General features: G+C 45.4%; 1 protein-coding gene across 3 annotated transcripts in view; it reads right to left on the bottom strand.

Moving 5' to 3' along the window:
* Window positions 1–7,731: 7,731 nt before the first annotated feature.
* nle1 (notchless homolog 1 (Drosophila)) overlaps window positions 7,732–27,163 on the bottom strand; it is a 50,537-nt gene continuing 31,105 nt past the window's right edge. For all 3 annotated transcript variants that reach the window (XM_068010669.1, XM_068010667.1, XM_068010668.1), the window contains exons 5-13: window positions 26,102–26,178; window positions 25,582–25,679; window positions 22,646–22,838; window positions 21,362–21,497; window positions 19,892–19,938; window positions 13,730–13,932; window positions 11,776–11,935; window positions 9,378–9,448; window positions 7,732–8,019 (exon numbers count right to left, since the gene is read on the bottom strand). In XM_068010669.1, coding sequence (XP_067866770.1) covers window positions 8,007–8,019; window positions 9,378–9,448; window positions 11,776–11,935; window positions 13,730–13,932; window positions 19,892–19,938; window positions 21,362–21,497; window positions 22,646–22,838; window positions 25,582–25,679; window positions 26,102–26,178 — 998 coding nt within the window. In that variant the 3' untranslated portion in view covers window positions 7,732–8,006. The remainder of the gene's footprint in view (window positions 8,020–9,377; window positions 9,449–11,775; window positions 11,936–13,729; window positions 13,933–19,891; window positions 19,939–21,361; window positions 21,498–22,645; window positions 22,839–25,581; window positions 25,680–26,101; window positions 26,179–27,163) is intronic.

Below are 27,163 nucleotides of genomic sequence, written 5' to 3' on the forward strand. Positions count from 1 at the left end.
CTCCATGGACAAACCTACTTTGTTTAACACGTCGTTGCATTCTATAAGTAGAGTTGCAGGAGAAGGCGGGGCTAATAGGTATGCTTGTGACTTTAATGGTTTGTTTTTGCAGAAAGAGATGGCCTATGTGTGACGTTCCCTGGCCTGTGCGTCATTTCCAGTCCTTATGTAAACGCGAGGTTTGATTGACAGGTGTTAAAGGGCCAGCACCACGTCCATTGGGACAATGGCTCCCTCTGGACGTGCCGAAGGGTTCCTGCTCACTCAATACACCTTCTCTCTCATTGTTTAACAACATAGGAAACATAAGAACATAATAAATAGGAGCAGGAATAGGCCATTCAGCCCCTAAGAGCCTGCTCCACCATTCAATAAGAGCATGGGTGATCTGATTGTGGCCTTAACTCCACTTTCCCGCCTGCTCCCGATATTCCTTGGCTCCCTTAGATCAAAAAACCTTTTTAACTCAGCCTTGAATATATCAATGACCCAGCCTCCACTCCCCTCTGGGAGAAATAAAAAGAAAAGACTTGCATTTAGTTTAGTTTAGTGATACAGCACTGAAATAGGACCTTCGGCCCACCGAGTCTGTGCCGACCATCGATCACCTATTTATACTAATCCTACACTAATTCCATATTCCTACCACATCCCCACCTGTCCCTATATTTCCCTATCACCTACCTATACTAGGGTCAATTGCTAATGGCCACTTTACCTATCAACCTGCAAGTCTTTGGCATGTGGGAGGAAACCGGAGCACCCGGAGGAAACCCACGCAGACACAGGGAGAACTTGCAAACTCCACACTTTCATATCTCAAAGCAATTTACAGCCAATGAAGTACCTTTTGAAGTTTAGTCACTGTTGTAATGCAGGAAACGCAGCAACCACTATGCACATAGCAAACTCCCACAAACAGCAATGTGACAATCACCAGATAATCTTTTTTCTGATGTTGATTGAAGGATAAATATTGGCTAGGACACACAGGAAAACTCTAAAATAAAAGCAAGATACTGCAGATGCTGGAAATCTGAAATAAAAACAAAAAGTGCTGGAAATACTCAGCAGGTCTGGCAGCATCTGTGGAGAGAGAAGCAGAGTTAACGTTTCAGGTCAGTAACCTTTCATCATAACTCCACTGATGCTGCCAGATCTGCTGAGTATTTCCAGCATTTTTTGTTTTTAATTACACACCAGATAACTCCCCTGTTCTTCGAAATAGTGCCCTGGGATCATTTATGTCCACCCGAGCAAGCAGATGGGCTTTAGTTTAACATCTCATCCAAAAGATGGCACCTCTGATAGTGCAGCACTCCCTCAGTACTGCACTGGACAGTCAGCCTTGATTTTTGTGCTCAAACCCTGGAGTGGGACTTGAAGCCCGAAGCTTGTGATGCAGAGGCAAGAGTGCTACCCACTGAGCCACAACTGACAGAGAATTGCAAAGATTAACGACCCTCTGAGAGAAGTAGTTCTTCCTCATCTCAGTTTTAAATGGGAGGTTATTTTTAAACTTTGTCCCCAGTTCAAGATTCCCCCAAGAGGAGAAACATCCTCTCAGCATCTACCCAGCCAAGTCCCCTCAGAATCTTATTTGCTTCAGTAAGATCACCTTTCGTTCTTCCAAACTAGAAAAAGTATAGGACGGACCTGCTCACCCTTTCCTCATAAGACAACCCCCTTCATCCCAGGAATCAGCCTAGTGAACCTTCTCTGAACAGCACAGAAGGGGGCCATTCAGCCCATCATGTCCATGCCAGCCAATAAAAGAGCTGTCCCAATTTCCAGCTCTTGGTCCGGAGCCCTGTTTTTATGGCACCTCAAGTGGCTAGCCAAGTATTTTTTAAATGCAGAGAGTTTTTGACTCGACCACCCTTTCAAGACAGTGAGTTCTAGACCCCCACCACCCCCACATGAAAATAATTATTCCTCAACTCTCCTCCTAATCCTTCTACTAATTACTTTAAATCTATGCCCCCTAATGATTACCTCTCTTCTAAGGCAGTCACTCTCACCCCACCTCTTGACTTCAACTCTTTTGTCCATGTTTGGACCAAGACTGTAACGAAATCAGCAGCTGAGTGGCCCTGGCAGAACCCAAATTGAGCGTCAGCGTACATGTATAAAAACAGAGAGTGCTGGAAATACTCAAAAGTCTGACAACATCTGTGGAGAGAGAAGCAGAGTTAATGTTTCAGGTCAGTGACCTTTCATCACAGTCAGTGAACAGGTTATTGCTGAATAGGTGGCACTTCATAGCACTGTCGCTGACCCTTTCCATCACTTTGCTGATGACCATGAGTAGACTGATGGGGCGGTAATTGTCGGGTTGGATTTGTCCTGCTTTTTATGTACAGGACATACCTGGGAAATTTTCCACATTGCAGGGTAGATGCCAATGTTATAGCTGTACTGGAACAGCTTGGCTAGGGGCGTGGCAAGTTCTGAAGCACAGGTCTTCAGTACTATTGCCAGAATATTGTCAGGGCCCATAGCTTTTGCAGTATCCAGTGCCTTCAGTTATTTTTTGATATCACATGGAGTGAATCAAACTGGCTGAAGACTGGTACATGTGATGCTGGGGACCTCGGGAGGAGGTCGATGTTTGAATCTTAAATCACAAAACCTAGATCTGCTATTTTAACAGTGCAGACACTATATAAAATTAATGGGAACTTAGTGTTAAATGGATTTATCTGTGACCTTTGTGACTCCATAGTACACAAGGTGCGCAAAGACTACAAGCTTGTATGCCCCAGTCTGAGTTGGTAACACTCGCATCCTCAAAGTCAGAAGAATAAAGAACATTACAGCACAGGAACAGGCCATTAGGCCCTCCAAGCCTGCACCGATCTTGATGCCTGCCTAAACTAACACCTTCTGCACTTCCGGGCCCATATCCCTCTATTCCCTTCCTATTCATGTATTTGTCAAGATGTCTCTTAAACGTCGCTATCGTATCTACTTCCACCACCTCCCCTGGCAGCAGGTTCCAGGCACTCACCACCCTCTGTGTAAAAAAAAAACTTGCCTCACACATCCCCTCTATACTTTGCCCCTCGCACCTTAAACCTATGTCCCCTAGTAACTGACTCTTCCACCCTGGGAAAAAGCTTCTGACTATCCACTCTGTCCATGCCGCTCATAACTTTGTAAACCTCTATCATGTCGCCCCTCCACCTCCGTCGTTCCAGTGAAAACAATCCGAGTTTTTCCAACCTCTCCTCATAGCTAATGCCCTCCAGACCAGGCAACATCCTGGTAAACCTCCTCTGTACCCTCTCCAAAGCCTCCACGTCCTTCTGGTAGTGTGGCGACCAGAATTGCACGCAATATTCTAAGTGTGGCCTAACTAAGGTTCTGTACAGCTGCAGCATGACTTGCCAATTTTTATACTCTATGCCCCGACCGATGAAGGCAAGCATGCCGTATGCCTTCTTGACTACCTTATCCACCTGCGTTGCCACTTTCAGTGACCTGTGGACCTGTACGCCCAGATCTCTCTGCCTGTCAATACTCCTAAGGGTTCTGCCATTTACTCTATACCTCCCACCTGCATTAGACCTTCCAAAATGCATTACCTCACATTTGTCCGGATTAAACTCCATCTGCCATTTCTCCGCCCAAGTCTCCAACCGATCTATATCCTGCTGTATCCTCTGACAATCCTCATCACTATCCGCAACTCCACCAACCTTTGTGTCGTCCGCAAACTTACTAATCACACCAGCTACATTTTCCTCCAAATCATTTAAATATACTACAAACAGCAAAGGTCCCAGCACTGATCCCTGCGGAACACCACTAGTCACATCCCTCCATTCAGAAAAACACCCATCCACTGATACCCTCTGTCTTCTATGACCGAGCCAGTTCTGTATCCATCTTGCCAGCTCGCCTCTGATCCCGTGTGACTTCACCTTTTGTACCAGTCTGCCATGCGGGACCTTGTCAAAGGCTTTACTAAAGTCTATATAGATAACATCCACTGCCCTTCCTTCATCAATCATCTTTGTCACTTCCTCAAAAAACTCAATCAAATTAGTAAGACATGACCTCCCCTTCACAAAACCATGCTATTGTGGATTCAAGTCGCACGCCAAAGACTTGAGCACAAAATCTAGGCCGACACTCACAGTGCAGTACTGACAGAGTGTTGCACTGTCAGAGGTGGTGTTTCCAATGAGATTTTAAATTGAGGCTCTGTCTTCCCTCTGAAATAGGCGTGAAAGATCCCATGACACTATTGGAACATCACTATAAAAATAAATTATGATCTGGTCATTATCTGTTTTTGAGCGCTTGCTGGGCACAAACTGGCTGCCACATTTCCTACAACAGTGACTACACTTCATAAAGTACTTCATTGGTTGTAAAGCGCTTCAGGACGTCCTGAGGTTGTGAAAGGCGCTATACAAATCCAGGTCTTTCTTTTCCTCAATGACTAACTCCAGTTGCGCATGGTACAGCCTCAAAATCCACTGCTTAACAAAAAAAGTTGTTCCTGTTCTCTATCCTAAATGGCTTATAATTCTGCTGGCTGTGCAAGAGACGAAAAAAAGGAAATTGGAAAAAAGTGTGAATGAAATATTCATCGCCAATGTGAGGGAGCCAATACATCATCATCTAGGACACCACCAAAACTGGAAAGTTTAGGAGACAAGGTAAATGTACTTGTGGTGTTAGAGAATTACATCAAATTTACACCACACAAACAGGCCATTTAGTCCAACAGGTCTGTGCCAGTGTTTATACTCCACCCAAAACTCCTCCCACCCTAAGTCGTCTGACTCAACTGCACATCCTTCCAATCCTTTCTCCCTAGCTGCCCTTAAATGAATCTATGCTATATGTCTCAATTACTCATTGTGGTAGTGAGTTCCACTTTCTAACCACTCTCTCGGTAAAGAAGTTTCTCCTAAATTCTTTGACTTTATTAGTGACTATCTTATATTTATGGCCCCCGAGTTTTGGACTACCCGCTCCCCCCTCCTAACAAGCGGAAACAGCAAAATAAAAGCAAAATTTTGCAGATGCTGGAAATCTGAAATAAAAACAGAAAGCGCTGGAAATTATCAGCAGGCCTGGCAGCATCTGTGGAGAGAAGCTTCACCCTCCACGGATGCTGCCAGACCTGCTGAGTATTTCCAGCACTTTCTGTTTTTAAGTGGAAACAGTAGTTAGATTGGTTTCAGCAAGCTTGGGTTTTCAAAAGTTTTTAACTACGTTGAAGGTGCTGTATAAATGCAGTTGTTGTTGTACTCTGTAGAAAAAGGGGAAGACTTGAGGGAGATGAGGAGCTCCACAGTTTTAAACTCCTGTGCAAACAGTAAGAGCAAGCTTGCTGCGATAAATCTTGATTTAATCACAAGGAGAAGTGTGTATTTGTACAATGGCCTTTAGGAAAATGCTGAAATACTGACAATCACATGCCTGCAGAGTATGCTTTTTTTGTCCCTTTTTGTGCGTACAAATATTTCTGGTTGATTATCGCAATGAGAAAATGCAGCTGTCACGCAGCTCTTACAAGAAACCTATATATCACATACAAGACAACTGATCCAAGGCTTCCAGAGGGATGGGGAGTGGGGGGGGGGGGGGGGGTAGAAATGGATGAAACTGCAGAATTATGACCCATAAAATCATTGTGTCAAATGACCTACAGCGTCCATAGTCTTATTTTTTTTTTTTAATTCATTCATGGGATGTGGGCATCACTGGCCAGGCCATCAGTTATTGCCCATCCCTATTTGTCCTTGAGAAGGTGGTGGTGGTGGTGGTGAGCTGCCTTCTTGAACCGCTGCAGTCCATTTGGGGTAGGTACCCACAGTGCTGTTAGGAAGGGAGTTCCAGGATTTTGACCCAGCGACAGTGAAGGAACGGCGATATAGTTCCAAGTCAGGATGGTGTGTGACTTGGAGAGGAACTTGCAGGTGGTAGTGTTCCCATGCATTTGCTGCCCTTGTCCTTCTAGTTGGTAGAGGCCGCAGGTTTGGAAGGTGCTGTCTAAGGAGCCTTGGTGCATTGCTGCAGTGCATCTTGTAGATGGTACACACTGCTGCCACTGTGCGTTGGTGGTGGAGGGAGTGAATGTTTGTAGATGGTGTGCCAATCAAGCGGGCTTGTTTTGCCCTTGATGGTGTTGAGCTTCTTGAGTGTTGTTGGAGCTGCACCCATCCAGGCAATTGGAGAGTATTCCACCACACTCCTTGTGCCTTGTAGATGGTGGACAGGCTTTGGGGAGTCAGGTGGTGAGTTACTTGCCTCAGGATTCCTAGCCTCTGACCTGCTCTTGTAGCCACGGTATTTATATGGCTACTCCAGTTCAGTTTCTGGTCAATGGTAGCCCCTAGGATGTTGATAGTGAGGGATTCAGCGATGGTAATGCCGTTGAATGTCAAGGGGAGATGGTTAGATTCTCTCCTGTTGGAGATGGTCACTGCCTGGCACTTAAGTGGCAGGTAACATTCGCGCCACACATCAGCCCAAGCCTGGATATTGTCCAGGTCTTGCTGCATTTCTACACGGACTGCTTCAGTATCTGAGGAGTCACGAATGGTGCTGAACATTGTGCAATCATCAGCGAGCATCCCCACTTCTGACCTTATGATTGAAGGAAGATCATTGATGAAGCAGCTGAAGATGGTTTGGCCTAGGACACTACCCTGAGGAACTCCTGCAGTGATGTCCTGGAGCTCAGATGATTGACCTCCAACAACCACAATCATCACCATCTTCCTTTGCGCTAGGTATGACTCCAGCCAGCGGAGGGTTTTCCCCGATTTCCATTGACCTCAGTTTTGCTAGGGCTCTTTGATGCCATGCTCGGTCAAATGCTGCCTTGATGTCAAGGGCAGTCACTCTCACCTCACCTCTTGAGTTCAGCTCTTTTGTCCATGTTTGAACCAAGGCTGTGATGAGGTCAGGAGCTGAGTGGCCCTGGCAGAACCCAAACTGAGCATCACTGAGCAGGTTATTGCTAAGCAAATGCCACTAGATGGCACTGTTGATGACACCTTCCATCACTTTACTGATGATTGAGCGTAGGCTGATGGGGCGGTAATTGGCTGGGTTGGACTTGTCCTGCTTCTTGTGTACAGGACATACCTGGGCAATTTTCCACATTGCAGGGTAGATTGCAGTGTTGTAGCTGTACTGGAACAGCTTGGCTAGGGGCGCAAGTTCCGAAGCACAGGTCTTCAGTACTATTGCCGGAATATTGTCAGGGCCCATAGCTTTTGCAGTATCCAGTGCCTTCAGTCCTTTCTTGATATCACGCGGAGTGAATCGAATTGGCTGAAGTCGGGCATCTGTGATGCTGAGGACTTCAGGAGGAGGCCACGATGGATCAACTCGGCACTTCTGGCTGAAGATTGTTGCAAATGCTTCAGCCTTATCTTTCGCACTGATGTGCTGGGCTCCCCCATTATTGAGGATGGGGATATTTGTGGAGCCACCTCCTCCAGTTAGTGTTTAATTGTCCACCACCATTCACGGCTGGATGTGGCAGGACTGCAGAGCTTAGATCTGATCCGTTGGTTATGGGATCGCATAGCTCTGTCTATCGCATGCTGCTTACGCAGTTTGGCACGCAGCCTGTACATGAGCTCACCATGCCTCATAAAAGATGATCCTCACTGAGAAGGAGCAGATTGTTCCGAAACCAAAAGGAGGATGTTGTTCAGAAGCAAAAGGTTTCCCAGAAGAAGCTGAAGCAGCAAAAGCTTATAGCACGGGATTAGACTTTATTCATTTCACAGCAGCTTCTGTACATACAATAAAATGATTTAAAAAACAAAAATAAAATGGTAAAACTTCTGGAGTCCCATGCAATTAAAATATTTGGTTTATTCAGTCACTGTGAACCAATGACCCCCAATCCTTTACTGAAAGACACAAGTTTTGTGCAACAAAGAAAGTAATGCGGGACACAGTCTGCACAGGTAAACTCCAGGAAATCACCAGGGATCTCTTCAAAATGGTGAACCTGTTCTACGCCATCACCACCTCCAGCTGAAAAACACAGGACACACAGTGCTGCTCAGTGCAAGATCATGCTTTTCCTGATGGTTGCATTATATATTCACAACTTAAATATGGTCCCAAATCTTGGGTCTCCTGGTGCCTTAGGAAGTTCCTCAACCAAAGGGACAGGTCCTTGAATTGCCCCAAAGTGTCATCTCTCAGTGCTACCCTAAAGCCAGGTACTAAAAGGCATACACATGCACCTAAATTCTACCTATTGATATATACATCTGTATATCTTTACCTACTGATCTCCCCCATGTCACTGTAGCAATAACTCATTGTATTGGTGTATCAGGAGTAGGGAACACATACTATTTTGTAGGAGCAAAATACTGCGGATGCTGGAACTCTGAAATGAGAACAGAAAACGCCGGAAATATTCAGCAGGTCTAGCAGCATCCGTAAAGAGAGAAACAGAGTTTCTGAAACATTAACCCTGTTTCTTTCTCCACAGATGCTGCCAAACCTGCTGAACATTTCCTGTTCTCACCAATTATTTTCTGCTGCGGTGCACTTGAAATCCAACAGCTTGCAATGATTTTCCCACTCCATCCCTTCTTTCAAACCCTAAACCCTTACTGATCTCACAACCTACCCTTGTCTCTCTATCTCTCCTTAAACTTTGTTGCAAAATTAGCTTCAATGCGACTTGAACACTGAGATACTCCCAGCTCAGTCCCAAATGTGGACCATTACATATAGACTTCTCCAATTAAGCAAGATTGGCACTTATGTGTGGGAATTTTCCTTATCTTATTGTAATCCATTTTCACTTATCTCATCAGTGTTTTTCTGGGCTATGAACTTTTGTGGTTTGTTTTGAAATATGTGTTATGATTCCTCATTCGTATTTCAATTCCAGCATTGCCTGATCCAAGAAATTAGGACTGTGTACCCAATAACAATTATTTAAAAGCAAAATATTGTACATACTGGAAATCTGAAATAAAACTCAGAAAATACTGGTCAGGTTGTACCTGTGGAGAGAAAGACACACACATGCAGAGAGTTAACCTTTCAGGCCATCAGAACAGACTTTGGCCTGAAACATTAACTTTGTTGCTCTCTCCACAGATGCTGCCTAACCTGCACTTAAATTTAAAAATTAAACAATTAAATTATTTATTTAATAATAATCATTTAAAACTAACTTTCAGCTACTTATTTCATTGATGAGAGTAAGGAGACTTTGAAAATTTTTAGAGAGTGGCAATATATTTACAAATTTAAAGAAAGAAGTTTTTAAAAAGTTTGGGGAAGGTTTGCTTGAAGCTCCAGTTCCCTAACTTCCTCAGTCCCACAAGCTATCCAACAGATCAATTACATTTCCTTTCCCTACTTACATTCTCAACACTTTGTCTTTTCCACCACTTGCTACTCTTTGCCCATCAGGACTCCAATCAACAGCGTAAACCTGAAAATACAGAAATGAAACATTTTTATTTTCTGAAGGATACGTTTATTGTATAGTTCCACAGCTGTCAAAACTATCAGCCAAATGCCTGCAGTTTGGCTGGTCAATTACGAATGGTTCCAGCAGCATCAAACTAACAGAGAATTGCATCAATCTCTGGAAATATATCAGCAATATTTTTTGGATACAGGCACAGACAGATTGATACACATCACTCTTAAAAGTTTGCTGGAAAAGGACAGATAATTCAAGTCACTCAAGGAGAGCTCAGATGACATTCCAATCGTGAGCACAAAGACTGAACAGGTTCAATCAAGTTTCATGGCACCGTTACTGAGACAAGTTTTCAATTCCAGATTTTTATTGATTAATAGAATTTGTTAGTTAATTGAATTTAAATTCCACCAGCTGCCATGGTGGGATTTGAACACAGATCCCCGGGGTATTAGCCTGGGCCTCTGGATTACTAGTTCAGTAACATTACCACGACTGCACCACCATCTCCTCCTGCAAGCATTTATTGCCCATTCCTAATTGCTCACAAGAAGGTGGTGGTGAGCTGCCTTCTTGAACCGCTGCGGTCCATGTGGTGTAGGTACACCCACAGTGCTGTTAGGAAGGGAGTTCCAGGATTTTGACCAGCGACAATGAAGGAACAACAATATTGTTCCATGTCAGGATGGTGTGTGGCTTCGAGGGAAACTTGCAGGTGGTGGTGTTCTCATGCATCTGCTGCCCTTGCCTTCCTAGGTGAAAGAGATCACGGGTTTGGAAGGTGCTGCCAAAGGAGCCTTGGCGAGTTGCTGCAGTGCATCTTGCAGATGGTACACACTGCTGCCACTGTGTATCAGTGGTGGAGGGAGTGAATGTTTAAGGTGCTGGATAGGGTGCCAATCAAGCCTTTAGCACAGGAAAACTTCCCAAGATGCTTCACAGATGCGATTACCAAACAAAATATGATCCCGAGCCACATAAGGAGATATCAGGACAGGTGACTGAAAACCTAGTCACAGAGTTAGGCTTTAAGGAGTGTCCTAAAGGAAGCGAGGGAGGTAGAAAGGTGGAGACACTTAGGGAAGGAATTCTAGAGTTTAGGGCCTAGGAGCTGAAGGCACGGTCACCAATGATGGAATGATTAAAATCGGGCATGAAAAAGAGGCCAGGATTGAGCAGTCACCAATAAATCCAAGAGGGAATTCAGAAGAAATTTGTTTTAGTTGGACAGCAGTGAGAATGTGGAACTCGCTACTAGAAGGAGTGGTTGAGGCGATTAGCATAGATGCATTTAAGCAGAAGCTAGATAAGTACATGAGGGAGAAAGGAATAGGATATGTGGCGGCACAGTGGCGCAGTGGTTAGCACCGCAGCCTCACAGCTCCAGGGACCCGGGTTCGATTCTGGGTACTGCCTGTGCGGAGTTTGCAAGTTCTCCCTGTGTCTGCGTGGGTTTCCTCTGGGTGCTCCGGTTTCCTCCCACATGCCAAAACTTGCAGGTTGATAGGTTAATTGGTCATTATAAATTGCCCCTAGTATAGGTAGGTGGTAGGGAAATATATAGGGACAGGTGGGGATGTGATGGGAATATGGGATTAGTGTAGGATTAGTATAAATGGGTGGTTGATGGTCGGCACAGACTCGGTGGGCCGAAGGGCCTGTTTCAGTGCTGTATCTCTAAACTAAACTAAACTAAACATGTTAGGATGAGATGATGGGTGGATGCTCTTGTGGAACACAAACACAGGCATAGGTCAGTTGGGTCAATTGGCTTATTTCTGTGCTGTAAAATTCTACGTAATAAGAAGCTGCCATGGTTAACGTAATGGCTGGGGCAGCACAGTGGCGCAGTGGTTAGCACCGCAGCCTCCCAGCTCCAGGGACCCGTGTTCAATTCTGGGTACTGCCTGTGCGGAGTTTGCAAGTTCTCCCTGTGTCTGCGTGGGTTTTCGCCGGGTGCTCCGGTTTCCTCCCACCACCAAAGACTTGCAGGTGATAGGTAAATTGGCCATTGTAAATTACCCCTAGTGTAGGTAGGTGGTAGGGAATATGGGATTACTGTAGGGTTAGTATAAATAGATGGTTGTTGGTCGGCACAGACTCGGTGGGCCGAAGGGCCTGTTTCAGTGCTGTAGCTCTAAATAAAAAATAAATAAATAAATGACCCCAACTGCCTACATCCGTTCCAATTTTTAAATCCATAAAATTTTTTGATGTCTTTTTACCAACTGAAAAGATTTTAGAAGTTTATTTTCAACTCCTGCCCGTGTATCATTTCAGTTTAATGGAAAACCACATCTCCTGCTCAATGAAGACACTAGAAGACACCTTACCTCATCTGCATGACCAGGAAGGTCAACAGACAACTTCCGTGCTTTCACATCCCAGACCTTCAACGTGCTGTCGCTGCTGCCACTCACCAGCAGTCGACTGTCTGCTGACCACGCAATCTGGTACACTGCTGACACGTGACCTCTGAGAGATGCCAGATATCTCGGAAAAAAATAGAAGACCCAGGTCACTTGATTTTAAAATTGGAATGGAAAAATGCTAGCACTGTGTAATTGAACAATTACCTAATTACCCATTTCAACCAACAGCTTCCTCTGTCAACAACAAAAACTTGCCTCTGACGTAATAAAAATTCAACATTGAGGCAGATAAGGAGATATTAAGGCAGCTGACCAAAAGCTTAGTCAAACAGATAAATTTGAAGGAGCGTCTTAAAGGAGGAGAGAGAGGTGGAGAGGTTCAGGGAGGGAATTCTGGAGTTTAAGGCCTCAGTTGCTGAAGGCACGGCCACCAATAGTGCAGCAATGAAAATCAGGGATGCACAAATGCCAAAACTGGAGGAGCACAGTGATCGCAGAGGATCTTTGAGCTAACTACAGGGTAGAGATCCCTCGATTCTGCCCCTAAAATGTATCTACATACCCAATCCCAATAGACCAGCACTACTGCCCCTAAGTGAATTTTTTCCTTTTCCCTCACCAATCACTCTCATCATGACCTATCTTGGTAAGTCAATGTCGAGGGGAGAGCAGTTTTAGACTCTGGGCCTCCAGACAGTTTGAGAAAGCCAAAAGGTCATTTTGCCTTGGAGACACCGCACGGGAGAAACATCCTCATTCATCTGGATTTGAAATCAGTATCTAAGAGATGAAGGGATGCTGTGCTAACCCAACCCATCCAATTCAACCCTCGCACATTGCTTCTTTGTAAATCATTTGGTCAGGATTTCCATAAGACAAAAACTACCATTTCACAAACTCAGGCTGTGTCAAAATGCTTTACCGCCAATGAACTACTATTGAAGATCAGTCACTGTTGTCATGTAGGAAACGCAGCAGACAATTTGCACACAGCAAGCTCCCACAAACACCAATATGATAGTGACCAGATAATCTGTTTTAGTCATGCCAGTTAAGGGATTAATATTGGCATGAACATGTCTATCCAAAATATTAACCTAACTTTTCAGATCCTGGTGGGATTAGCTATGTATTTCCAACATTTTCAGGTTTTGTATTTTTTGGATTTTTATTCTTTTTACCAGCACCATAGTCCCCACATTAAGGTTAAACAGAATTAATCCAAGTATTTGGAGATTTGTTCTGCTAAGAGATGGACACTGTGATGCCATCACTGAACAGAACAGCTCGGTATCCACTGACATTTGGACCAGTCTCTGACAATTCCATTCCACTGAAGGTTGACACACAGCAACAGTGTGCTGCCATTGTAACAACTTCCCCCATACCATAGGCTGTCAGTAGGTGGGGGTTTCTCATTTCTAATTCCAAACCACGTTTAAGTGTCAGCTTGGCTCAGTGGGATTCACTGTCCTCTGAGTCACAAGCTGGTTGATTCAAGCCCCACCCTAGAGATTTGAGCTCTGACAGCTGAGACTCCCAGTGCAGTACTGGGGGAGTGCTGCACTGTCGGGGGCGATGTCTTTCGGATGAGACATTAAACCAAGGTCCCGATTGCCCTCTCAAGTGAACGTAAAAGATCCCATGGTGCTATTTTGAACAGGAGCAGGAGAGTTTCTCCCCGGTGTCCTGGCCAATATTTATCCCTCAATCAATATCACTAAAACAGATCATTATTACACTGCTGTTTGTGGGCGCTTGCTGTGCGCAAATTGGCTCCACCTTTCCTACATTGCAATAGCGACCACACTTCAAAAAGTACTTCATTGGTTGTGGAGCATTTTGTGACGCCCTGAAAGGTGCTACAGAAATGCAAGTTCGTTCTTTCTTTGAGGACACAGGTTAGGAACCTTACTTGCCAGTCCTGCCGTCCCACAGTTTCACCGATTTGTCGAACGATGCACTGGCGATGAGCCTTGTGTCGGGGGAGAAGCAGACTTCGTTTATCAGAGCTTGATGGCCTGTCAATCGTGCCAGGGGCTTCTTATCCTCTGCAGGCGTCCAAAGGAAAAGTGTGAAGTCGTCCGACCCAGAGACCAATCTCTCGTGGCCCTGACCCTGAAGGATGAAAAAAAAAAGATAGGACATTCGGGTCAGTTTGTTGATAGAGACATCAATAACAAGTTTGTTCTGGCATAGGCTCTAACCCTGGCTTTGATCTTAGGTAACACACCATTTTCCTCCCACCCGCCAACCCCCCTACCCAAGGAGGGAAAAATGGTGTACAACTGTTCCTATGTCTGCCACCAAGCACACAAGCCTGGTCTGCGGTAACTCATTGACTTTACAAACTTCCTTTTAAGAAGGCACCCAAACTCTACTGGCTGTGCTACTCCAACAGGACAAACAATGGCTGGGATTGGACTGTTCCAGGAGGAAGGAACTGCAGGGAAACAAGTCCTGACGCATCACTCTAAAGGACAGCATGATTAATCTCAACATGCAACAGTTCAGCTCACTCAGGTGGAATAAAAGAATTTGCATTTATATAGCACCTTTCACAACCTCAGCACATCCCAAAGTGCTTCACAGCCAATGAAATACTTTTGAAGTCTAGTCACTGCTGTAATGTAGGAACACAGGAATAGGCTATTCAGCCTCTCCAGCCTGTTCCACTATTCAATTAGATCATAGCTGATGTATCTTAAATCCAAACCCACCATTTATACACACTATCTTTGACACCCTTACAGAATAAAACTCAGTCTTGAATTTTGATTGACCCAGCATCCAGTCCCTATTGGGGAAGAGAATACCAGATTTCTACCACCCATTGTGTGAATAAGTTATTCCTGATTTCACTCATAAATGGCCTAGCTCTCATTTTATGATTGTGTCTCCTTGTTCTTAAGTCCCCATCAGAGCAGAAGAGTTTCTCCATATCTAAGGGAAGATAAGCCAGGTTTATGCAATCTGTCGCCATAATTTGAACTCTTTAAGCACTGGTATCATTCTGGTGAATCAAGGCCGATATTGTTGCTGAGGTGTGAACACAATACTCCAGCTGCGGTCACACCAGAGCTTCATACAACTGTGACGTAACTTCCAACCCTTTGTATTCCAGCCCCCTTGAGATAAAGGCCAATATTCCATTAGCCTTTTTGATTATTTTTGGTACCTGCGTGCAAGCGTTTAGCATTTTCTCTATCTGGATACCGAAAACCTTTTTTTTTTAAATTTCCAAAATATACTTCATTCATAAAAATCTGCAAAAAAAATACATTACAAAACAGTTCCAAACAGCACTAAGTCAAAAAATACAAACAGTGCAAAGGACATCAGTTTCCTTCAATACAGGAGTCAGTTGCCTCACAACCCTTCCATTTCATTTTTCAGCAAACAAAAAATTTTCCAGATACAGTTCGAGAGGTTTTCCATGGATCCAGCCCCTCAGTTCAGCTTGGTAGGGGGCCTTACACAGTGGTCTTTCCCCATTGAGCCTTTGCTGCGGCTGCCCCAGCTTTAGTGCGTCCCTCAGCACGTAGTCCTGGACCTTGGAATGTGCCAGTCTGCAACATTCGGTCGTGGACAACTCTTTGCACTGGAAGACCAGCAGGTTTCGGGCAGACCAAAGGGCGTCTTTCACCGAATTGATGGTCATCCAGTAGTAGTTGATGTTTATCTCGGTGTGCGCTCCTGGGAACAGCCCGGAGAGCACAGACCCCTGTGTTACAGAGCTGCTTGGGATGAACCTCGACAAAAACCACTGCATCTCTTTCCACACCTGCTTTGCAAAGACACATTCCAGAAGGAGGTGGGCAACTGTCTCTTCCCCACCACAGCCACCTCGAGGGCATTGTGCGGAGGGGGCGAGACTTCGGGCGTGCAGGAAGGATCTGATGGGGAGGGCTCTTCTCACCACCAGCCAAGCTACATCTTGGTGCTTGTTTGAAAGTTCTGGTGATGAGACATTCCGCCAAATGACTTTGGCAGCCTGCTCGGGGAACCATCCGACAGGATCCACCATCTCCTTTTCCCGTAGGGCCTTGAGGACATTCCGTGCAGACCACTGCCTGATGGATCGGTGGTCAAAGGTGTTTTCCCGCAGAAACATTTCCATGAAGGATAGGTGGTACGGCACAGTCCAACTGCATGGAGCATTCCACGGCAATGTGACCAGGCCCATCCTTCGTAACACCGGGGACAGATAGAACCTCAGCACGCAGTGGCACTTGGAGTTTGCGTACTGGAGGTCAACACACAGCTTGATGCAGCCGCACACGAAGGTGGTCAACAGGATGAGGGCGACGTTGGGTACATTTTTCCCACCCTTATCCAGAGGTTTGAACATCATGTCCCTCCGGACCCGGTCCATTTTGGATCCCCAGATGAAGCAGAAAATGGCTCGGGTGACCGCCACCGCACAGGAGTGGGGTATGGGCCAGACCTGCGCCACGTGCAACAACAATGTGAGCGCCTCGCACCTGATGACCAGGTTCTTGCCCATAATGGAGAGAGATCGCTGCTTCCACATGCTCAGCTTATGGTGTATCCTGGCTACTCGCTCCTTCCAGGTTTTGGTGCACGCCCCGACCCTTTCGAACCATATCCCCAGCACCTTCAGGTAGTCTGACTGAACGGTGAAGGGGACAAAGGATCAGTCAGCCCCGTTTCCAAAGAACATGTCCTTGCTCTTGCCGTGGTTAACTTTGGCTCCCGAAGCCAGTTCGAACTGGTTGCAGATGCTCATCAGTCTGCACACGGACAGCGGATCCGAGCAGAAAACGGCGACGTCATCCATGTACAGGGAAGTTTTAACCTGAGTGCCTCCACTGCCTGGGATTGTCACCCCTCTTATGCTCGCATCCTTCCTAATAGACTCAGCAAAGGGTTCATTACAGCAAACAAACAAGACAGGGGAGAGAGGACAGCCCTGTCTGACTCCAGATTGGATTGGGAAACATTCTGATTCTTACCCATTGATTGGGACTGCGCTACTGATGTTTGTGCAGAGCAGTTTGATCCAATTGCAGATTCCATCCCCAAACCCCATTTTGGAGAGCACGTCCATCATGTAGGTGTGTGATATCCTGTCAAAAGCCTTCTCCTGGTCCAGGCTGATGAGGCAGGTGTCTACCCTCCTGTACCGTACATTGGCGATCGTATCCCTGAGTAGCGCGAGACTATCGGAGATCTTCGTGCCGGGTATAGTACAGCTCTGATCAGGGTGAATCAACAGCTCCAGAGCGATTTGACGCGACTGGCTATGACTTTGGACAGAATCTTGTAGTCAGCATTAAGCAGTGAGATGGGCCACCAAGTTCTGATTTCTGCCCTCTCCCCCTTCCGCTTGTAGATGAGGGTGATGATGCCTTTCCTCATGGATTCGGACATGCTGCCGGCCAGAAGCATACTCTCGTATACTTCCAGCAGGTCCGGGCCGACCCAGTCCCACAGGGCCGAATACAACTCAACCGGTAAGCCATTGCTTCGTCTCGAAGACTTGACGGCCTTAGTCAGCTCATCCAGAGTTAGCGGCTTGTCCAGTCTCTCCCTCCTGCTGTCATCTATGACCTCTGTGATAGACGACAGGAAGGACTGGGAGGCTCTGCTGTCTGTGGGCTTTGCGTCATACAGCCCAGCATAAAAGGGTTTGCTGATCCTTAGTATGTCGGACTGCGAAGACGTTACCGAGCCATCCTCTCCCTTCAGGCTGCAGATAACAGAACTCTCTCTGTGTACCTTTTGGAAGAAGTAACGCGAGCACGTCTCATCCTGCTCAATAGAGCGGACTCTGGACCGGAAGATGATCTTGGAGGCCTCCGTGGCAAAGAGCGAGGCCTGCTGACTCTTCACCTCATGGAGATCCTCCTTGACCTCGACCCCCATCGACTGCAGCTGGAGCAGATTATGCATACTTTTCTGGAGTCGGGACATTTCCCTCTGTCTCTCTCTCGCCCTCTGAACACCTCTGAAGATAAAGAACCTCTTGATGTTCTCCTTGATCACCTCCCACCAGTGAACTGGAGACTCAAAGAGGGGTTTCACGGTCCTCCAACCTTTGTAATCCCTTTTGAGTTCCTCAACGTTCTCTGGGGTTAGCAGTGTAGCAATGAGCTTCCATGTCCCCCTGCCAACCTGCTGGTCGTCCTGTAAGTGACAGTCGGCCAGTAAGAGGCAATGATCGGAGAAGAACACCGGCTTGCTGTCAGTGGATCTGACCGTGACAGCTCGGGACACAAACAGGAAGGCAGTCCTGGAACGGGCAGACCCGTCCGATCTTGACCAGGTGTATCTGCGCTGCGCTCCGTCTGCAGGTTTGCTGAAGACATCGTGCAGTTTGGCATCTTTTACTGTTTCTATTAGGAATCTGGACGTAGCGTCCAGTTTGCTGTCGTCACTGCCGGATCGTCCAGCTGCATCAATGATGCAGTTGAAGTCACCACCTAGGATGACTGGTCTGGACGTCGCCGGCAGCAGTGGGAGCTGCTGGAAGACGGTCAGCCACTCGCTGCATTGAACTGGGGCGTACACGTCGATCAACCGGAGCGGAGCATTGTTATACATTACATCTGCTACGAGGAGGCGACCGCCCACCACCTCCTTAACTGTGGAAATGGTGAAGTTACCTCCCCGCAGCAGAATACCCAGACCGGAGGAACGGGAATCATTACCCCCCTGACCAGATCAATGGCCCGTGAGACCACCATCGCGACCACTGCCTGTAGGTGCTGAGGTGTGGTATTCCACACTCCTGCAGAAACAGTCGGTCGGCTTTGACCATGGCGAGGTAATCCAAGGTTGAAACACATCGTGTAGTGGATTTAATGCTACACACATTAATTGAAGCAATCCTTATACCCATTTTTTAAAGTTAGTCGTTGCTTCCCATACAATTTGTCCTTGCTAGCCCCAGTCCTTCGGGATGTTCCTGCATACCCATAGTGTACGCAAGTTGTTTCATGATCGTTGGGCTCAGAAACTCCTCCTGGTTTTCCATGCAGGATTTGCTCCGCTGGGGTGACATCGGGCGGTGGGGGGGCTTGTAGGGAGCAAGGATTGGGTAGTCCTCTGCTGTTCCCCTCTGTTCTTCCTCGAAAACATCACTGCTCCTGGCTTCCCGGAGCCTGGGTGCGCCAGACGTGTCGTTGCTCTCGGTGTCCCGGAGCTGGGGTGCGCCAGACCTGTCCCGGAGCTGGGATGCGCTGGGCATGTCGCTAGGTTTGGCGCTTTGGGTTTGGGGCGCGCTGGGCCCATCACAGCTTCCAGTGCCCAGGGGGCTTTATCTTGCAGCTCCTTTGGGTTCTGCCGCCTCTTTTGAAGGTGCCGTCGTTCCGGCACTTCCTTGTCCACTGAAGAGGAGCTGCTGTAGTCTGTCTCAGACGGTAGCCTCCTCTTACCACTGGTTTGGGTGGTGGCCTGTTCCGCTTTTGGAGGTTTTTTCTTTGTGGTTTTCCTTTGTACCACTTGCCACTGACCTGTTTGTCCATCTGCTGCCTCCTCCTCCATTGATTCTGTCTGTGGAGGAGAGGTTTCCGGGCGCAGGGTAGGTGCTGGGTCGCTGGCTTCAGCTGCCTCCCCTTGGATATCCAAATCTCTGTTTCTCCACAGCTCTTAATCTGTCACCATTACCAGAATGTCCTGGTTTGTCTCACACTGTCCCAACATTCAACTCCATCTGCCACAGACTTGTCCACTGTCTTAATCCGTCCATGTCCCTTTGTAACTTTCTGATGTCATCAACACAGCTTACTGTGCCTCTGAACTTAGTGTCATCTGCAATCTTGGACATTCAATTCTCTATTCCTTCATTACTATATGGTAAAAAGCTGAGGCATCAGTACAGATCCCTGAGAACCATCACATGTCACATCCCACCAGAGTACATCATTTATCTCCTACCACCACCACCCCCACTCATTACCAACCTGCATTTCAAGGCTACTTCTGATTCCTTTCATTTTTGCTGAGAACCTCTTGTGCTGAACCTTATCAAATGTAAATTAAATGTCATGGGGCACCCACAGCAGGTCTTAAAAATCAATAGCTTTGAACTTTTATTCTGCTGTTCCCTTACCCTGGTTTGCTCATATCTCTGCAAAGCTTTTTGCTTCAGTTCCTCCACTGCAAAATAAATGGTTAGGAGAAAATGAGAAGGGAAGGCTCCAGTAGTTTCATCAATAGATCTTTACCCAATTAACTGCCGCACACTGAGCTACATTGCAGCTCCTCAAATTCATTTAAAAACATTTTAATTGTGCTAACATGCAGGGAAGAGGCCTCCCACTCACATTGTTTTCTAGTTCCCTGCATGATATGACTAAGCTGGGTTATATTTAGAACTTGTGGAGTGGGGGAGGGGGGAGAGGCTCCTGCTTCTTATACAAGCCAACGCTGGCTCAACAACAGCTCCTTTAATGTAATTGATAACACTCCTGTGAAGAGCCTAACAAAATTTGCCACAGAGCTACATAAGGAGATATTAGGACTGGTGACCAAAAGCTCAGTTCAAGAAGTGCCTTAAAAGGAAGGCAGCAAGGAGAAGGGTTTTCAGAAGGAAAGGGAATTCCAGATTTCAGAGCTTGAGCAGCTGAAGGCACAGCCACCAATAGTGGAGCAATGAAAATAGGAGGAGCGCAGAGATCTCAGAGGGTTGTCTAGCTGCTGGAGAAGGTTACAGAGATAGGGAGAGGCAAGAGCCATGGAGGGATTTAAAATCAAGGGTGTTGCCAGACTGGGAGCCAATGGAGGTCAGCAAGCACAGGGGTGATGGGTGAACAGAACTTAGTCTGAATTAGGATGGGTCAGTCACCACGGATAAGGGAGTCGGATTTAGCAGCGAGCCCACCAGGCTCTCGGGACTTCTGAATGAAACAGGGTCGATGTAAAATCAGCTCCGCAATCACGGGTTTCCCCGCAGCAGTCTGGGCACATATCAGAAACTGAAGACAAGGCAAGCACCAAACATCCATCTCATCTCCATGATCAAAAAGGATATAGATGCACTGGAGAAGGCGAAAAAATAATCTACATGGACAATACCAGAACTGAGAACTAACTACCAGGACGAGCTGAACATGTTGGGGCTGTTATCTCTAGAAAGCAGAAGGTCTACCAGAGGTGTTTAAAATTATGGAAGAGTTTGATAGGATAGACATAGAAATTATGTTTCCACTTGTAGGGGAAACCAAGACCAGAGGCCATAAATAACAGTCAGTCAACAATAAATCCAACAGAGACAGACGGCTGTCGGTTCAAGCCCCACTCCTCAGTCTGAAGCACATAATCTACATTAACACGTCAGTGCAGTTGTAAACCGCTGAATACATTTACAACACAGCTGTAATTCTGTAAATTTCAGGCTCCAGATCAATGACTGACTCGTCCTGTGATAGTTTGGAATGTGAAGGATATGTTGGTTCACAGCTAAATCCCAGCATTGTGGAATGTTAGGAATGTGTAAATAGAGGAGTTTCTCTTTTGGCATAAATCTGAATTAAATATTAGCAAAGAAAACATGCCGAGGTAAAGCAGCGAGATCACCTACAAGAATCATTCTTGTCCTGGGGAACAAATGTGGCTTCGGCTGGTTCGAAAGCTCCAGTTCGCAGTACGTAATCTGTGCTGAGTGCCATTGTATTTACCCAGTGTGCATGACCCTGGAGTGTTCTACACATGACCCCCTGAAAACAGACCATAGAAACAGTTACCAAACTGGTCTCAGTATATTTCTTATAGAAACAAACAAAAAAGAATTACAAAGACCTTAATATACAGTGCAGCATATTCACAAGGTCATGTGTCTAATCTATATCACGTTGTGTACTTAAACAGTCTGTGTACAAATGTTTTCCTTATACCATTTCAACACACAACACTCTGATCCCCAACTCCTGAAGTGTTGACCCACAAACCAAATGAAGCATTTTGAAAATGGTCTGAAATGACACTAAAGAACCCAGGTTGTTGCCCTGACAATGCATCTGTGGAAATTCACCTTAAAGTGAATGCATGGCCAAAAATTGACCTAATAAAGATATTAAACATTATGAAGGGGCTTAATACGGTAGTTATATGGAAAATATTTCCACTTGTGGGAAGCCCAAAACTAGAGAACAAAAATATAAGATAGTAATCAATAATTCCAAAAAGGAATTCAAGCAAAGCTTCTTTAACTAAAGAGTGTTGAGGATGTGGAACTCGCTGTCACAGGGAATAATTGAAGTGAATTGTATTTAAAAAGGGAAAATAGATAAGCGCATGAAGGAGAAAGGAATAGAAGGATATCCTGATAGGGTGAGATGAAGTAGGGTGGGAGGAGGTTTGTGTGGAGCATAAACACCAGCATGGACCATCTGGGCCAAATGGCCTGTTTCTGAATGGAAACTTCTATGTAATTCTATGTAAAAACTGGTTGCCACACAATGAGGTCCGAGTATTTCAGCCTCCTCACACACTTTCTCCAAATGTTGAATTTTAAGCATCAAAGTGGTCACCCATTGGAAAGTCTGATTCTACCAGCAAAGGACATTATTGCTTCCGGCTATTTACTGTTGCACCGAATTCCTGCACAGGATATGTGGGATCCCAATGATTCCAGTTGATAGCTTGTTCTCACTTTGAACTCCGGAAACTGTACAAGGGCTCGGCAGTGTGAAAGACGGCACAGGAATACACATCATCTCTCCTGCAATCAACATCACACACTCCAATTTATTACCCATCTACACCCCTCTAACCCTCCCCACCCAATACCAACAAGACCACTACCCCTTTCACCCTGGTCTCCTACATTTCAGACTTGTCGCTTAGAAAAGTGATTCCTACTCACATCTTGGGCCCTCCACACTTTTATAGTCCTGTCCTGCGATGAGGAAAAGATGAGACCATCGCCACCCCATTTTACGCAGGTTACTGATTGCATGTGCCCCGTCAGGATTTTATCACAACATCCCTGCACCGTGTCCCATATCCGGATACTGCAATCTTTGGATGCGCTGGCCAGGTAACGACACTGTGGATTTCTGGCCGTGTGGAAGAAGAGAGAGTACTCCATTACAAAGCAAAATTCTAGCCTTAATTAGCATGAACTCAGAAAGATAAATGCCATCATAGCAAATGAGAACGAGAAAGTTAAGAGCCCTATGCATTGAGCTCGCTGCAACCTTAGCAAACCCACTCCCCATTCCGAACACCAATCCAGTTTGTCCTTTGTATATAAATAAAACATTTTAGGCATGTTTGGTAATAATAGAATATATGGTGTGGAGCAGTACAAGAAGATTGTATACCGCTCTGAATGCAACAAACTTGTGTCCTCTGACACGTAAGCAAAGGTCAGTGAATCGCTGGTTCATAAACCAGAAGCAATGCTCATGCATCCTCCAATAGCTCTGACCCACTCTCCACTCCCACTACATAATGCATTAGCACTCACCTGCAAAAGCAGATGGAAGGGAAGCAACCTCTTCCCAAATCTCTGCTGCAAGGAAGCAATCAACCACTCTTAAGTGTTAGTTGGTATCACTATATCGCCTCTGAATCAAAAGGTTGTGGGCTCAAGGACTGCAAACACATAAATCTAGGCTGGTGCTTCAGTGCAGTACTTTCCAATAAGACATTAAACCAAGCCCTGCATGCATGCTCACATGATCCCACTTCACCAACTTAATCAGAACAAGTAAGTTCTCCCATAGCCTTCGGCCAACATTTTTCCCTCAACCAACATCATCTACACAGATTATCCGGTCACGGTTGTGCCTTGCACAAATTGGTTTCCATATCTCCCTATCTTACAACGGTGGCTAGACGCCAAAACTATTTAATTGGTTGTAAAGCGCTGAGGACATGTTGAAGCGCATTATTAACGCAAGCTCGTTCTTTCTTTTGGATATTTCCCTGTAACTCCTTTCGTACCACAGCTCACTCTGACAGCACGTGCTTGGGGACTAACCCACCTTGCAGAACGTATATACCATATAATGGTGCCCAAACACACTAACAGCACTTTACTTTGTTTCACCAACTTCACACTCAATGCCACCCACCATCTTTAATTCAATCAACTAACGAATCCTCTATAAAGTTAAAATCCTCAAAACGCACCTTCAATTTATTTGATTAGTATTGTTGCTCATCCTGCTCTCACTGATACCCTGGGCTGAATTTCTTTGTGTTCCTCTCCATTCCATAGCCCACAAAACCACCCGTTGTTTATATCAGTACTTCATCACTTAAAACGCAATCCTTGTTTTCAAATCCCTCCATGGCCTCGCCCCCTCCCTACCTCTGTAACCTCCTCTGGCCCAACAACCCTCCGAGATTTCGGCGTTCCTCTGCCTCTTGCACATCCCCAATTTTCATCTCTCCATGGATGGCCATGCTTCCAGCTGCTTAGGTCTCAAGCTCAGGAACTTCCTCCCGAAACTTCATATCTCTCTCTCTCTCTCTCTCTTCTAAGACACTCCTTAAAACCTAACTCTCTGACCAACTTTTTTTGGTCACCTGTCCTGATATCTCCTAATGCGGCTCAGTGTCAAATTGTGTTTGATAATCGTCAGTGTGAAGCCACCTTGGGACATTTTTACAATGTTGTAGGACATTGCTTGTTGTTGTAGCTGGAACACAAGACTTCAACAAAAGACACCAAATGCTATTTGTTGTTAGAATTTCAAAAGCATTCTATTTGTTGCGTATCATGGAGTAAAGAGAGGCCAAAGTCTGAACTCATGACCCAAAAACCGTAAGTTCTCAGTCAGATGACAAGGTCAAGACTCGCAAATATGTCAAAATGGTCCTGGGGGAAATTTTCCCATGTATTTTGTAATTGTAACTTTGTTAAAAAGCAGCTTTTGGTGTTGATATACTCTGCTGGGCAACCTGGTCATTGAGACAAAACAGCAGTTATTCTGATGAGTGACTTGAGATAGTAGGTGAGAGTCCATGACCCAAGTCACAATTTCCCAAATATTCTCCTGAACTTAACAAAATAACCTGTCGGTAAATAATCTGGGGAAGACCTCAGCTGTTAGTCTGACCTGGGTAAACCAGACACCAGGGAAAAACAAACTTGCTTTTATGTAGTGCCTTTCATGACCTCAGGACTTCCCAAAGCACTTTACAGCCAATGAGGTACTTTTGAAGTGTAGTCACTGCTGTAACGTTCCAGAAACAATGCCTGAAAGACTGAACAGGCTGAAGGTTCTTTTCTCTGGAAAAGAGAAAGCAGAGGGGTGACCTGATAGAGATTTTTAAAATTATGAAGGGGTTTGACAGGGTAGACAGAGAGATTTTTCTTCTTTTAGGGGAGACCACAACTAAGGACATAAATATAAGACAGTGGTCACGAATAAATTCAATAGGGAATTCAGGAGAAACTTATTTGCCCAGAGAGTGATCAGAATATGGAACTTGCTACCACGACGAGTAGTTGAGGCAAATAGCACGGATGCATTTAAGGGGAAGCTAGACAAACACAAGGGAGAAAGAAATAGAAGGATATGCTGATCGGGTGAGATGAAATAGGGTGGGAGGAGGCTCATGTGGAGCATCAGCACTTGCACAGAAGCTGGACCAAATGACCTGTTTCTTTGTTGTACCTCCTATGTAATTCTACGTAAATAAAACACTTTCGTCACTGAGCCTCAGTGCCTAGCTCTGTTTAGAGGAAGATGTTCTAATGCTGTTGGCTAATAAAATTAAAACCGCTATCAACAGGATGACTATATTTTGTCACTGGCCTTAGACTTTTATGAATCATTCACTCACATATGAAGCGGTTCCCAGCAGAGATATGTAATCCATTTAGAGTGTCCTGTTAGAACCTTTCCAATTTGCTTGCCTGTGCTGGGGTCCCACAGGAGTATCTGAAATTACAACATGAACTTTACCCAGCAACACATACGACTTTAAAAAAAAAGTACACACACTTGGTGATGATTGGAAAATGACCTGCCTTAAATACCCCCCCAGACTCCAGTTAGCATGTTCAGGCTACATTTGACAAGTCAAATTGTTCAACATCCAGCTGTTCTACTAAGGGTGTTCAAGAAAAACATAAACTGTAATGGCACTATGTTAAAACGCACAATGTTTTAATAAAAAATCTCCCTCCCATATTTTAATAGCATCTTGTCCCACTTCTATATGGCAGGTTGCTGGGAGTGGTGGGACATTTGAGTGTAAAAAGATAATTAATGAGCAGAAAAAATCTTAACACTTGTTGACACTTTACTAAATATTGACAAACATTGAACTGGTGCTTTTTTTAAAAAAAAGATTTAAGTACCTGACTATTCTTGCATCCAGAAGCCAACTTCTTCCCATCGGGAGACCAGGCTATGCTCAATACCCAGTGCTTGTGACCTAAGGAAAAGGAAGTAAACTGTTTTTTAGAGACATTAACTCCAGACTATTTGCCGACTTTGAATTATTAATGCAATATGTTACTCAGATGGAAAATTATCTCATTCACGATAATGTTAGGGTTCTTTTGGTTAGTTAATGGTTGCAAGGACTCAATCGCATTTCACTTGCTGCTAGAACAATGCTGCTGAATTAAAGCAAGACGGATAATCAAAGGGAAGATACAGAAATAGAGGGAGTTAAGGGGAAGCTTAATTTGCAATTGCTCAGAGGGACCATTACTGCTTTGAAATTAGACTTTTCAAAGAGTAGCACGGACAAGATTAACTCTGTCCACTATTTTAAATAGGTTGATCCCTCCATTATAAATTAACGGAATTAGATACAGACAAGCTATGTCTTTGCATGGCAATGATCAAAGGGGTCCAATCCAGTGCTATTATGTCTTTTCACGGTTATTAATTGACAGCCGAACAGAGATCCCAAGCTGAACGTGAACATATGTATTAACAGCAGAAGTAGGCCACTCGACCCCTCGAGCCTGCTCCGCCATTCAATATCATGGCTGATCTGTTTGTGTTTCGAATTCCACACTTCCATCTACCCCCGATAACCCTCGATTCCTGTGCCTAACAAGAATCTATCTACCTCCGCCTTAAAAATATTCAATGACCCCGCCTCCACCACCTTCTGAGGCAGAGAGTTCCAAGGTCGCACAACCTTCAGAGAAAAAAATTTCTCCTCATCCCTGTCCTAAATCGGCAACCCCTAATTTTAAAACAGTGCCCCCTCGTTCTAGACTCACCCACAAGAGGAAACATCCTTTCCACATCCACCTTGTCAAGACCGTTCAGGATCTTATAAACTTCTATCAAATTTCCCCTCACTTTTCTAAACTCCAGTGAAAACAAGCTCCCCTCATCGAAGTCATTGATATAAATTGTAAAAAGTTGAGGCCCCAGCACAGACCCCTGCGGGACTCCAC

Source organism: Heterodontus francisci, chromosome 30, assembly GCF_036365525.1.
Source record: "Heterodontus francisci isolate sHetFra1 chromosome 30, sHetFra1.hap1, whole genome shotgun sequence".
NCBI classification, from domain to species: domain Eukaryota; kingdom Metazoa; phylum Chordata; class Chondrichthyes; order Heterodontiformes; family Heterodontidae; genus Heterodontus; species Heterodontus francisci.